General features: G+C 46.1%; 1 protein-coding gene across 1 annotated transcript in view; it reads left to right on the forward strand.

The window, feature by feature from the left end:
- The window catches only part of PRPF4 (pre-mRNA splicing tri-snRNP complex factor PRPF4), a 54,322-nt gene that overhangs the window by 3,822 nt on the left and 36,668 nt on the right, over nucleotides 1-13,832 (forward strand). The window contains exons 2-4 of the mRNA XM_068248695.1: nucleotides 4,378-4,545; nucleotides 11,155-11,341; nucleotides 12,035-12,122. Of these exons, the coding sequence (XP_068104796.1) occupies nucleotides 4,386-4,545; nucleotides 11,155-11,341; nucleotides 12,035-12,122 (435 nt within the window). The 5' untranslated portion in view covers nucleotides 4,378-4,385. The remainder of the gene's footprint in view (nucleotides 1-4,377; nucleotides 4,546-11,154; nucleotides 11,342-12,034; nucleotides 12,123-13,832) is intronic.

The raw sequence follows: 13,832 nt of genomic DNA on the forward strand, positions 1-13,832 counted from the left end.
GTTAAAAAGAGTGCGGAAACGGCAATTAAACGTGCGGTAAACATGCGGTAAAAAGGTTGCATGAAAAATAGTTTAAAAAAAAAATTCAAAGTCCACCAAGCACAGCACTTAAAGGGACACTTAAGTCAAACAAAAAAAATGAGTTTTACTCACCTGGGGCTTCCAATAGCCCCCTGCAGCTGTCCGGTGCCCTCGCCGTCTCCCTCCGATCCTCCTGGCCCCGCCGGCAGCCATTTCCTGTTTCGGTGACAGGAGCTGACAGGCTGGGGACGCGCGTGATTCTTCGCGTTCCTGGCCACAATAGCGCCATCTATGCTGCTATAGCATATACCATATAGCAGCATAGAGGGTGCTAATGTGTCTGGGAACGCAAAAAAATCACTCGCGTCCCCAGCCTGTCAGCTCCTGTCACCGAAACAGGAAGTGGCTGCCGGCGGGGCCAGGAGGATCGCAGGGAGACGGCGAGAGTATCGGACAGCTGCAGGGGGCTATTGGAAGCCCTAGGTGAGTAAAACTCATTTTTTTTGTTTGACTTAAGTGTCCCTTTAAGCCTCCAGACGTCATTAAAATCAATGGGATGCGAAATATATCACCTACTACTTGTAGGTGATAAAAAATCGGTAACTAACGCTGAAATAATGCGTCTGAAATATTTTGTGAATGTGTTTTTTTTGGCGGAAATACCGACTTTTGCGGAACTTTTTCCGCATTACTTCCGCACATTTACCGCATGCGAAAAATTTTGTGAATCTCAACATGACGATGTTTTGGTCGCAAATTTCCCACACTGACTTTACCGCATGCGGGAAGTCATTGAGAATAGAGCCCAATGGGCTTGATTCACAAAGCGGTGCTAACTGTTAGCACGCCTGTGAAAACCCCCTTAGCATGTCTAAACAAGCTTTTCGCGTATAAAACTTTACGCGCGTACTGCACAGAGCGCGAAGTGCCCATTAAAGCCTATGGGACTTAGCGTGCGTAAAACTTTGCGCACGCAAAGTTAGCGCGCGATCTGATTGAGAAATCCGGTGCTAACCTACTTGTCACCCTGGTTAGCACATCTAAAGACTTTAGACGCGCTAAGTAGGTTAGCACCGCTTTGTGAATCAAGCCCAATGTGTGTGTTGCAGTTAGCATTCAGTTCAGAAGCATTGGGAGTGAGTTCCCTGGTTGTGAGAGGTCCAGGGCCCACCCTCACTTCCCTCTGGGTATCGCATGGTGGTTTGGGGGCCCCAGCCAGTGAGACTGGGGCCCCCGGCCATCATGCGAACCAGTGTTTGTGACCGTGTGGGAGATCTGCCTACACAGGGCGTCCCTGTAACCAATGCAATCTGCGATTACATCCAACCGAAGCCTCCCACCTGAATGCTAATTTATGCAATTCCTGCTAGATTTGGTACGGCAGGCAAAGGGTGTGTGTGTGTGACCGTACACCTGATTGGCTGACTGGCGCCTGCTGACCAGATAAAGGTAGGAAATTGCTTTAGCTAGTAGTGAGCAAAGTTTGTGTGTTGCAGTAGCATTCAGTTCAGAAGCATTGGGGGTGAGAGGTCCGAGGCCCACCCGCACTTCCCTCTGGGTATCGCATGGTGGTTTGGGGGCCCCAGCCAGTGAGAGAGACTGGGCCCCCCGGCTGTTGTGTGAACCACTGTTTGTGGTTTCTGACATTATTGTCAGATCTGACTGAATTAGCTGCATGCTTGTTTCTGGTGTGATTCAAACACTACTGCAGCCAAATAAATCAGCAGGGCTGCCAGGCAACTGGTATTGTTTAATAGGAAATAAATATGGCAGCCTCCATATCCCTCTCAGTTCAGTTGTCCTTTAACAAGACACTACAGTATACTGCATTGAACCAGTTTCCCTATATTAGTGTGACAGTAGTGCAATGTCCCATGCATTTCCATGGTAATTTCTCTAGGGGCACTTGCAAAATGAGCAAAGGACTTTGTAGTAACACTGTAAGAAGAAAAATGCCCCAAAATGGGTACTTACGGCTGCATGGCGCAGGCAGCTCACACCTTCACGCTAGCATGGAGCTGAATAAGCTCAGCTTTTCCCGCCGAGCCAGAGCGGCAGCTTCTCGTCGCTGCACAGGCATGAGCCAGCATGCGCAATGTGGCCGTGCTCATTCGTGTGCAGGAGCTCCGCCCCAAACTTCTGAGGACTACAGCTGAAACTCAAAAAATTTGAATATTGTGCAAAAGTCCAATTATTTCAGTAATTGAATGTAAAAGGTGAAACTGATATATGAAATGAGAACCCTTTGCAGGTGTTTTGAAAGAATTAGCTGATTAGAGTCTGACACTTTGGGGTTCTCATAAGCTGTCAGCCATAATCATCAAAATGATAACAAATAAAGGCTGGAAATACCCAGTTTTGCATGTAATGAGTCTATTTCATATATTAGTTTCACCTTTTAATTTGAGTTACTGAAATAAATGGACTTTTGCACGATATTCGAATTTTTCGAGTTTTATCTGTAGTACTGGTAACTGAATTCTTACCAAACACTTCCCTAGCGCCCCAAAGCCGCTATTAACATTGCGGTCTATGGAATTGCCATTAAAGGACACCTGAAGCGAAAATAAACTAATTAAATAAACGATCGTATGTATCCTCCTTCTCCTAAAAGTGACTTTTTAAGATATTCCACAGTTATATTTTATGTTTAAATCTACTTTTTAAGTTTTAACTGTTTTATTGTTTTTGCTCAATGACACATTCATTGAAGTATGCCAGAGATAAAATCTATGAACTATTGACCCTTTTATCTCTTTCTTGCTCTCAGAAGCCAATTTCTGCTAGGAAAGTGTTTTATAGTTGATCAGTGAGGGTCACACCGTAGTTACTTCCTGTCTGAGTCAGGACTGAGTCAGCCACTTACATACCGGATGTTTAACTCTTTCAGCCAGAGAAGGGAAAAAAAAGGAACACAGCCTAGTTATTAGTGTGCTTGGCACTGTACATACACATGTCTATCTCATCATGTCTTAAATCACTCCGGGCATCCTTTAACCTTCTTAGCGGTAACCCCGAGTCGAGCTCGGGACGGAAATCTGTAGCTCAGAGCGGTAACCAAGAGTTGGATCCATGGAAGGTGTGGAATGTGCAGGGCTGCCACAGATCTATCTAGCAGTATGATTTTTAGGGTCTAAAAGCGTGTGAAAAAATTGCACCGCTTTTAAACAATAAAATCTGGAAGAAATCATACTGCCAGGGAGATTAAGCACCGGTGACCAGCGCTAAAAAGTACTGCTTTCATTATACTTGTAGTATTATAATTTATCATTATTATTTAGTATTTATAGAGCACCGACATCCTCTGCAGCGCTGCACAGAGTATATAGTCTTGTCACTTAAAGGGACACTTAAGTCAAACAAAAAAAATGAGTTTTACTCACCTGGGGCTTCCAATAGCCCGCTGCAGCTGTCTGGTGCCCTCGCCATCTCCCTCCGATCCTCCTGGGCCCGCCGGCAGCCACTTCCTGTTTCGGTGACAGGAGCTGACAGGCTGGGGACGCGAGTGATTCTTCGTGTTCCTGGCCACAATAGCGCCATCTATGCTGCTATAGCATATATCATATACCATATAGCAGCATAGAGGGTGCTAATGTGTCTGGGAACACGAAGAATCACTTGCGTCCCCAGCCTGTCAGCTCCTGTCACCGAAACAGGAAGTGGCTGCTGGTGGGGCCAGGAGGATCGGAGGGAGACGGCGAGGGCACCGGACAGCTGCAGGGGGCTATTGGAAGCCCTAGGTGAGTAAAACTCCTTTTTTGTTTGACTTAAGTGTCCCTTTAACTGTCCCTCAGAGGGTCTCACAGTCTAATCCCTACAAGAGTCATGTGTCTATGTATGTATGTATGTATGTCTAGGGCCAATTTAGGAGGAAGCCAATTAACTTATCTGTATGTTTTGGGGATGTGGGAGGCGGGGCTGTGGAGTCAGACTAGGGGCAATTTTGGGTACTTGGAGTTAAAAAAACGGTGAAGTCAGATGATTTTTGTACCAACTCCACAGCCCTGGTAAGTATTAGACTAAAGAGTCAGAGTCGGAGCAATTTTGAGTACCTGGAGTCGGAGGTTGCATAAACGGAGGAGTTGGAGTCAGATGATTTTGTACCGACTCCACAGCCCTGGTGGGAGGAAACTGGTCAGCCCGGGGGAAACCCATGCAGATAGTGCCCTGCATTGGATTCGAACCAGGGACCCAGCGCTGCAAGGCGAGAGTGCTATCCTCTATGCCACCGTGCTGCCTGTAGTATGCTTTTAGCAGTACTCTCTCCACTAAATGCTTTGTGGTCACTATAGAGCTTCCATGCTCTCCTAGAACCAGGGCAATCTTGCTTTACAGAATATCATTTTTTACCCTCAGGCCTGAAAATGTCGGACGATGAAGGCCCCCCCGTGGTGAAGAGGTCTCGCATTTTCTACGGCAGTTTTGCAGACAAGGAAAAGGAGCGTCTCGCCAAGGGAGAATCATCACTGGGGAAGGCAGCAGTGAGGGCCGGAATAGAGTCCGGGAATATCAATATCACCTCCGGTAAGATCATTTGAGGAAATGGAACTCGTAGATACCGTCATGGCAGATGAGCAAGTGACACATACAGCTACAAATCCTGAAATAAGGGATGAGACAATAGGCAAACACCATACTTCTCAACAGACAGCCCACCCTGTTCTGATGTTTCGATGTTCAATCGGGTTTCGATGGATACAGCCGTCGATTTTGCATACTTAAAGAGACACTGTAACATCAAAAAGATCCCCTGGGTGGTACTCACCTCGGGTGGGGGAAGCCTGGGGATCCTAATGAGGCTTCCCACGCCGTCCTCTGTCCCACGGGGGTCTCGCTGCAGCCCTCCGAACAGCCGCCGACAGACCCGACTGTTAATTCAATATTTACCTTTGCTGGCTCCAGTGGGGGCGCTGTGGCTGCTTTCGGCTCCGAACTAGATGGAAATACCCGATCTCAGTCGGGTCCACTCTACTGCGCAGGCGCCGGAGACTTGCGCCTGTGCAGTAGAGCAGACCCGACGACGATTGGATATTTCCGCCTACTTCGGAGCCGACAGCCACCAGAGCGCCTGCGCAGGAGCCGGGAAGGTAAATATTGACGTTGCCGCTGTACGGAGGGCTGCAGCGAGACGCCCGAGGGACGGAGGACGGCGTGGGAAGCCTCATTAGGATCCCGAGGCTTCCCCCACCTGTGCGGAGTACCCCCCAGGGGACGTTTTGATGTTACAGATTCTCTTTAATATGCTAAATCGATGGCTGTATCCATCGAAACCCGATCGAACATGTTGGAAAGAATCAAATCGATCCAATCAATCCCGCGGAACGAGCGGGAAATCGCAGCGTGTGTACCCAGCATTACACCTGTAATGTAAACAACGGCGATAATAAAAATGAGTAAAATATTCAGCAAATAATGATGTTGATATCCACCACTATGTGGGCGTCCCATGAAAAGAGTTCATGTGCTGTATCTTCGCTCTCCATAATTAGTAACACCACCCCCACCCCCCCCCCCCCCCCACCCCACCCCAGCATCTGCAGAACCGTAAAGGTATAGAATCATTTCTGAATGTTTACTCATTTTTATTACTGTGGTTGTTGGTCACGTTAGAGGTGTAATACTCACCTGGTCTCTGCTAATGAACCTAGGGAGATGCGTTTTATAAAGCACAGCCTAGGACTGTCATTTTGTCCCATGTGAAAACAACAAGGACAATCAGGAGCCCCAAATCGTGTATTATTGTTGTTGGATGAGGTAAATTGTTAATGGAATTTTACTCTTAAAGGTGGGGTGCCTCCAGAAACAACCACTGTATGCACATATGGAGAAATTATCCTGTCCCTGCTCAGGCTAAGATGTCGCTCTCCGTAGAATAGGAAAAAGGGCAGAAACACCTATCCACCGTGTGGATAATCAGTTGGTTTAAAGCGGATCCGAGATGAAAAACTAACTATAACAATTAACTTGTCAATATATCTTATCTAAAGTTTAGATGTTTTACACAGAAAATCTAGCTGCAAACAGCTTCAACAGTATATTATTATTTCTTCCTGTGATACAATGAGAGCAGCCATGTTCTGCTTGTCATCATTACACACAGGCAAGCTGATCTGCATCTCCAGCCCTCAGCCTGTGAAAACTTCACTCCCCTCTCCTGCTCCCTCCTCCCCTCTGCCTCTGAAATCTCTGGCTAGTAACCTCCTCCTCTTCCTCCTCCTCCCCAGACTGAGCTCCCATAAGCCCTTGCTACATGGGACCATGTAGCGAGTGCCAAGTAACTGGAGAAGTTGTGGGCGAGGCTTGTTTAGTTAATAGGGAATTAGATATATGTCTCCAAGAGACCCATTTTACTAAAACTTCCCAACCTAAATATTTTCACAACCATTTTCGGCGCTACTTTGCCTCATCAGCCTCCACTAAACATAGAGGTGTAATCACTCTCCTCCATAACTCATTACCCTTCAGAGTAGTCAAAACGATAACAGACGATGATGGGACCTATATGATCCTCTACGGATTTATCCAAAACAACGAAATCTGTATAGTCAATTCTTACTCCCCTCCTGAATCGCCCGCTGCTACCATTAATACAATCCTCAACAAGCTTGAAGAATACCCCAGAGCCCAAATTATCTGGGCTGGGGACTTCAACATAGCCCCTAACCCAGTACTAGATAGATCAACCTCCTCGTCCACTCATAGACAAACCCAGCACTCAAAAAACCTGCAAACTCTCATGGCTTCGCGACATTTAGTGGACACATGGAGAGAGTACAACCCTTACTCTAGATCCTACACTTTCTATTCACATGCCCATAAAACCTATTCGCGCATAGATGCAATATACATTTCCTCATCCCTCATACCTAACCTAATTTACTCAAGAACACATATAAGTTCATGGTCAGACCACGACATGGTGGTGACCGCGTGTACCTCCCTCTCAATGCCCCTGACACGACCTTCATGGAGACTGAATGAAAGTTTACTAACCTCCCCTGAAAATGAACTAGACATTGAAGAAAAAATATCAGACTATTTTAAAATCAACGACCTACCGTCAATCAGGCCTTCAACAGTGTGGTTCGCACATAAGGCAACAATTAGGGGACAACTAATAAGACTAGCAGCACAGCACAAACGACACAAGCTCGAGCAACAGTCCAACCTGGAATTTAAACTCACTAAACTAAAAATAGCCCACGCCTGTACCCCAACTGCTTACCTCCAGAGACAGATTGAAGCGACCCTGGCCCAACTAAACATCAATCTATCCTCGCGAACTGAAAAGGCGCTTAGATGGACAAGATCCAAGCTATATGCCCAATATAATAAACCCAATTCCTGGCTAGCCAAAAAACTCAGAGAAACCCAATACCTCAATAAAGTCCTCCAAATTCGAACTAATCAAGGAGCTACCACCTCAGATCCCCAAAAAATCCACCAACAATTTGCTGAATACTACACTAGCCTTTACGCCCAAAAACCCTCCACCCTACCTCATACATCACCAGCAGCCTACTTACAGCAGCTACCACTTCCTTGCCTTAGACCTGAAAAAGCACAAGAACTCAACCACCCTATTAATGAGGAGGAGATAAGAAATGCAATTAAGCGCCTTAAAAATGGCAAAGCCCCTGGACCAGATGGCTACTCGGCCATTTATTATAAGAAATTTAAAAATCACCTGGTCCCACACCTTCTTAAATTTTTCAATTCTATTCTCCAGGGCAACACTCCCCCGCCTGAATTTCTCCAATCATTGATTACAGTAATCCCTAAACCCAATAGGGATCCCCTTGATGTAAAAAATTATCGCCCCATCTCACTCCTCAACTTAGATTACAAACTTTTTACCTCAATTCTCGTCACTAGATTAAATAAATACTTGTCTCCACTAATTCATAAGGACCAAGTGGGGTTCATCCCCCTTAGGCAAGCGTCAGATAACGTGAGAAAAGTCGTGGACCTTCTCCATGTCACTAAACAACGAAAAGAACCTGTAGCACTAGCTGCGCTTGACATGGAGAAGGCCTTTGACACCATAGACTGGGAATACATGCTACAATCCCTACAGAGAGCAGGTATTGGGGGAAATTTCTTGCAAGCAATTAATGGGCTATACTCAACCCCCATGGCCAAGCTGAAGTTACCATCCACCTCTGACACTAGCATACCAATTAGAAGAGGCACAAGACAGGGATGCCCGCTCTCACCGGCACTCTTTGCACTTGTGATTGAGCCACTAGCGGAAGAAATCAGACAATCCCCTGATATACAGGGCATAAAAATAGCAAATAAGACATATAAAACAAGCCTTTTTGCAGATGACTTGCTCCTCACACTCACCTCCCCACACACATCAATCCCCAACCTGTTGACTTTAGTAAAAAACTATGGATACATCTCGGGTCTTCAACTCAACGTATCCAAAACGGAAATTCTGTTCGCTAACTTCCCACGAGCCCAAGCTGAACATTTGACATCTACACTGGGCCTCACCCTCCAACACAAGTATATCACATATCTAGGCGTTAAAATCTCCTCTAATCCAAATGACCTTTACGACCTGAACTATAAACCTATGATCTCACAGCTCCTTAGAGACCTGGCAAAATGGAACCTCCCAATTATCTCCTGGACAGGTAGAATTCAGGCAGTCCGCATGAACCTTCTCCCCCGCTTACTATATCTATTTCGCACCCTCCCACTCCTAGTCACCCAACAAAAACTCAAAGACCTTCAAAATGCAATCTTTAAGTTTATCAATAACAACAAAAGAAGCCGCATAAACCAAACACTAATGTACCTTAATAGGACAAGGGGTGGGCTTGGTGTCCCTAAGCTTGTGGTATATTACAGAGCAGCCCAGATTGCACAACTTGCGCAAATACACTCAAAATTTAATGCACCGCTATGGGCACAACTCGAAACAGACCTCTTACATCCATTCACCCTGCCAGCACTACAATGGTCCCTGACACCTCTACCCACCTCAGTAAAACAAAAATCTCCCCTATCAGCTCACTCCCTGTCCATATGGCGATCTATTAGATTCAAAAAAGAACTTCAAACAAGGGTTCCCCTATCCCTTCCACTGTTTGGCAACCCTATGTTCCTTCCAGGACTAGACCCCAAAGCCTTCAGAGGGTGGAAAGCGAAAGAAATCACCCTCCTAAAACACCTTATAGTGAACGACAAGATTCCCACATGGGAGCAATTTAAATCTAAAATTGAACCACCCCCATCTGAATACTTTGCTGCAATGCAGCTATACCACTTCCTAACATCTGTGGGCTTAAAGGGGACTCCTGTCCCCCAACGATCGCCATATGAGGCATGGTGCGACCTTAGACCTTTAGAAGGAGGCCTGATATCCCTACTGTACTCCATCCTATCACAACCCTCACAACCCTCGAAACTCAAAACTATGATAGCCTGGGAATCGGATCTGGGAATTACCCTCACCCCAGAAAGATGGTCAAATTGCTGTACTACTTTATCTAAAGGAAGCAACTATTACTCCCACATTGAAACAAATTATAAACTCTTGCACCGAGCATATATCACCCCCTCCAGAATACATGACATTGATACCTCTAAATCAAACCTTTGTTTTAGAAAATGTGGGAGAGTTGGTGATATGGCGCATATATGGTGGTACTGCCCAGTGGTTCAGAACTTCTGGGCCAAAATCACCTCAATAATCAATACTGCGCTAGAAACATCTCCAAGTCCTGACCCAACCCTCCTCCTGCTTGGAGACAAACCCCCGAAATGGAAACACCCCTCACACCGACTAGCCCAGCACATTGCCAAAGCCGCCAGATCGCATATCGCCCGCCAATGGCAGCAGCCAACCCTTTCAATCCAAATGGTAGACAAAATCCTACTAGATATCATAATTTCCGAGCGACTACTAGCTATCACTAACGATACCTTTGGCACCTTTATGAAAACATGGCAGCCCTGGATGAGCGCCTCCACCCTATTAGGTCTCCGCTCCTGTGCATTCTCAATCTAAAGTATATACTGTTTGCAACCCTTATCCCTGCCTGGGTAACCTTATTCTCTATCTATAACCATAAAATATGTGTATTGTATATGTAGTACCAATACCTTTGTTTACAACATATCTTGTTATCTCCAGCATTCAGCCCCTCCAGGGGCAAAACCTAAAAGCTGTATGATGTTCTTTCACCTTCTTTTCAATAAAAATGTTTGAAACTAATAGGGAATTAGAGTATTAAAACAAAACAAAAAGTATTTGGCTTGAGGAATGCCCTATGAACTATTTGAAAGGAACACAATTATGCAATGAGTAAAAGTTTATCTCAGATCCACTTTAAATATACAGAGGTGCCAAGCAAGAATAGAATGTATTAAAAACAGCTTAAAGTGAATGGGAAAAAAATGAAGCAAATACTTACCTAAGGAGAGGGAAGGCTCTGGGTGGTATAGAGCCTTCTGTCTCCTCTCTCGGTGCTCTCTATCCTGTGCTGCCCCCCCCCCCCCCCCCCGTTTCATTCCCCCACCAAAAGGGTATTTGGAAGTGTTCGGGAGCCGTGTCCTCCCGAAGACGTGCAGCTCCATACTGCACAGGCGTGAGCGCGCAAGAGAGTGTGCTTGCGCAGGCGCAGTACAGGGCCGCCCTTCTTCAGGAGCACTCGGGCTCCCTGAAGACTTCTGAAGCCTTCTTCGGCCAGGTAAAGCAGTATTTGACTAAATTAGTCAAATACTGCTACCGGGTGAGCCAGCACTGGAACAACGGGGCCAGGAGAGGAGCTGGAAGGCTCTATAGGACCCAGAGCCTTCCCTCTCCTTGGGTAAGTATCTGTCTCATTTTTTTAAATGTGGTTCCCATTCACTTTAAGAATGGGGGGTACTTGGTGGACTTAACTCCCAACAGATGACACAACAATATCTTATCATAAAAGATATGCAACTTTTAGAAATTAACTGTATAGTTTTTATAATACAATATTGTTTTGTCATCTGTGGGGAGTTAAGTCCACTAGTACCCCCCATTCTTTAAGCAGCTTTAAATATAGTTTATTCTTGCTTGGCGCCTCTGTATATATATAAAACATTCTGTCCTACGTCCTCTGAATGTTTTTTGCTGTTTTTCCTCAGGAGATTCGTTTGACATCGAGGAGCACATCAGCGAGAGGCAGGCGGAGGTTCTGGCAGAGTTTGAGCGCAGGAAGCGGGCTAGACAGATCAACGTTTCCACCGATGACTCTGAAGTGAAGGCGTGTCTTAGAGCCCTCGGGGAGCCAATCACACTCTTTGGAGAGGGCCCTGCTGAGAGGAGAGAGCGGTGAGGACATGATCGCAAAGTCTTGTGGAGCCCGGCCCCAATCAAACAGCTGGCTGACATGGAATGCTGGGAATTGTAGTCCTCAGCATGAGAGGAAGAAAAGGGGCCAAAGAAGATGATTGTGGCTGGGCTTTATTGTGAACCCAGCCTGCGCAGTACACTCTAGATGACGTCAACAGGCCTGTGAACGGCTCTCATGCAAGCACAGTAGATGCCGACCTAGTGAGGTCGGCATCTGCCCCGCAGGGGACCCCGGGACACCAGCTGGGTGCAGAGCTGCCATCACCCTGTGTATGAGAGAGATCTAGTGCCTGGCCACACGCTGCACAATTATTTCCAATAGTGCAAATCCTGGCCTTAACCGGTATTTGGCATCATTCACCACAAATGTCTGCACCACATGTTTCGGTGGATGTAGTGACATTGCTATCAGTGCTGGCGTCACATGGTACAGACACTTGCTTGAAAACGGACCAATCAAATCTATAAGCCGCTGCGTTTGGTCCATTTCCAAGCTTTATGAAATGAGAAGAAAATTGAACTCATCTTAGAGTTTTAGCACCTTTTATTGACCACCAGTAATCCCCCGATTCTCTTCCCCGGCCACGTAAACACTAGGCGGCAGTTGTAACAGGCGAGTGCAGTTCTATAGATTCCTGACAACTAACTGCTGCTCTGTGTTTTGTCCGTCAGGCTGCGGAACGTCCTCTCTGTCGTCGGCACCGATGCCTTAAAGAAGACAAAGAAAGAAGACGAGAAGAAGAAGTCGGCAGCTGATGAGGTGCGAACAGAATATTTCTGTAAGGCTCTGCCCACACTTACCAGAATTCACATGTGTCATGCGGAATTGCGATTTCCCGTCCTTGATGATATGATGCTACTAGATGTTGTATATATGAGAAGCGTAATTTCTCACCTTCTCACAAGGACAAACCATTGTGGTAGACAACGCGTTTCACGGGTCTTGGCCCGCTTCCTCAGGTCGGTGCAACTGCCTGTAGAATTTTTGGTCACGAATGTGAGTGCCCACAGGCGCTTGTATTGACCAGAGGAAGTGGGCCAAGACCCGTGAAACGCGTTGTCTAGCGTGCATGAATAAACATTAGTTTTTCCATTAAAGTGGATCCAAGATGAACTTTTACTCATTGCATAATTGTGTTCCTTTCATATAGTTTATAGGGCATTCCTCAAGCCAAATACTTTTTTTGTTTTGTTTTAATACTCGAATTCCCTATAAACTAAACAAGCCTCGCCCACAACTTTTCAGAGTGCCTTGGCACTGCATGTAGCAAGGGCTTATGGGAGCTTAGTCTGGGCAGGAGGAGGGGAAGGTGTTACTAGCCAGAGATTTCAGAGGCAGAGGGGAGGAGGGGGAATTAGGTTTTCACAGGCTGAGGGCTGGAGATGCAGAGCAGCTTGCCTGTGTTTAATGATCATAAACAGAACATGGCCGCTGTCGTATCACAGGAAGAAATAAACATATACTGTTGAAGCTGTTTGCAGCTAGATTTGCTGTGTAAACTATCTAAACTTTAGATAAGATATATAGACAAGTTACTTGTTATAGTTACCGTAGTTTTTCATCTCGGATCCGCTTTAAATAATGGTTTGTCCTTCGGTAAGAAATTACGCTTCTCATATGTACAACATCTAGTATCATATCATCAAGGGCGCCTCCACAGGTGGATTTTAGCATAGTCCATACCCCATAGGGGTTTTTTAGTCACCAAGGACATTTAGTCCTCACAACTAATCCAGGAGAGCGACTGACCAGCATCTGCACCAACAGACGGGGACGGTTACATTCCCGCAAGCTCAGACAGTGGTTGCAAGTTTTGCATTCCACCCTTGTGAATATAATACTTATACACGTGTGCTTACATCACTACCCCCCTACCCAAAATAGGTGCTCAGATTGGCTGTTGTGCCTCCAGCAGCTGAATCCATGTTCCAGGTGTGACTGTGGAAGCCAAAAAGTAAGCAGGACAGCTGGGAAACAGATAGGGCTGTTCAGTGAGATGTAATTTTGTCTCGCATGTAAATTGTATGCACCTTAGAACTGGGCCCATCAGGTGCATGCAATCTGCATGCAAAGCTGAAATATTAACATCTCATTGACCAACTCTATTTACGAGCTTGTTTAAAAAGGGAATAAAGATGGCAGCCTCCATGCATGCATGAAAAAAGGCGCCTAGAAAAAATGGTGCAGGGGATTGCTGCTAGTAGAATGCCACTTTAATTAGCGATATTCTACTGCTAGATAAAATATTGGTAATGTTTACAGATATTTTGCTATGGCTAAACCAAACCCTACTTTCACACAAAACCTTCCACTACCGATGCCTAAACCTACCCAACCTAACCGTAAGACCCCCACCAGTGGTGCCTAAGCTAAGACCCCCCCCCCCCATTGGTGCCTAAGCCTAACCTCCCTCCCCTGGTGCCTATACCCCCCCCCCCCCAACCCCTCACTCTGCTGAAGAGCCGCAAT

The sequence above is a fragment of the Hyperolius riggenbachi genome, chromosome 8 (genome assembly GCF_040937935.1).
Source record: "Hyperolius riggenbachi isolate aHypRig1 chromosome 8, aHypRig1.pri, whole genome shotgun sequence".
NCBI lineage: Eukaryota > Metazoa > Chordata > Amphibia > Anura > Hyperoliidae > Hyperolius > Hyperolius riggenbachi.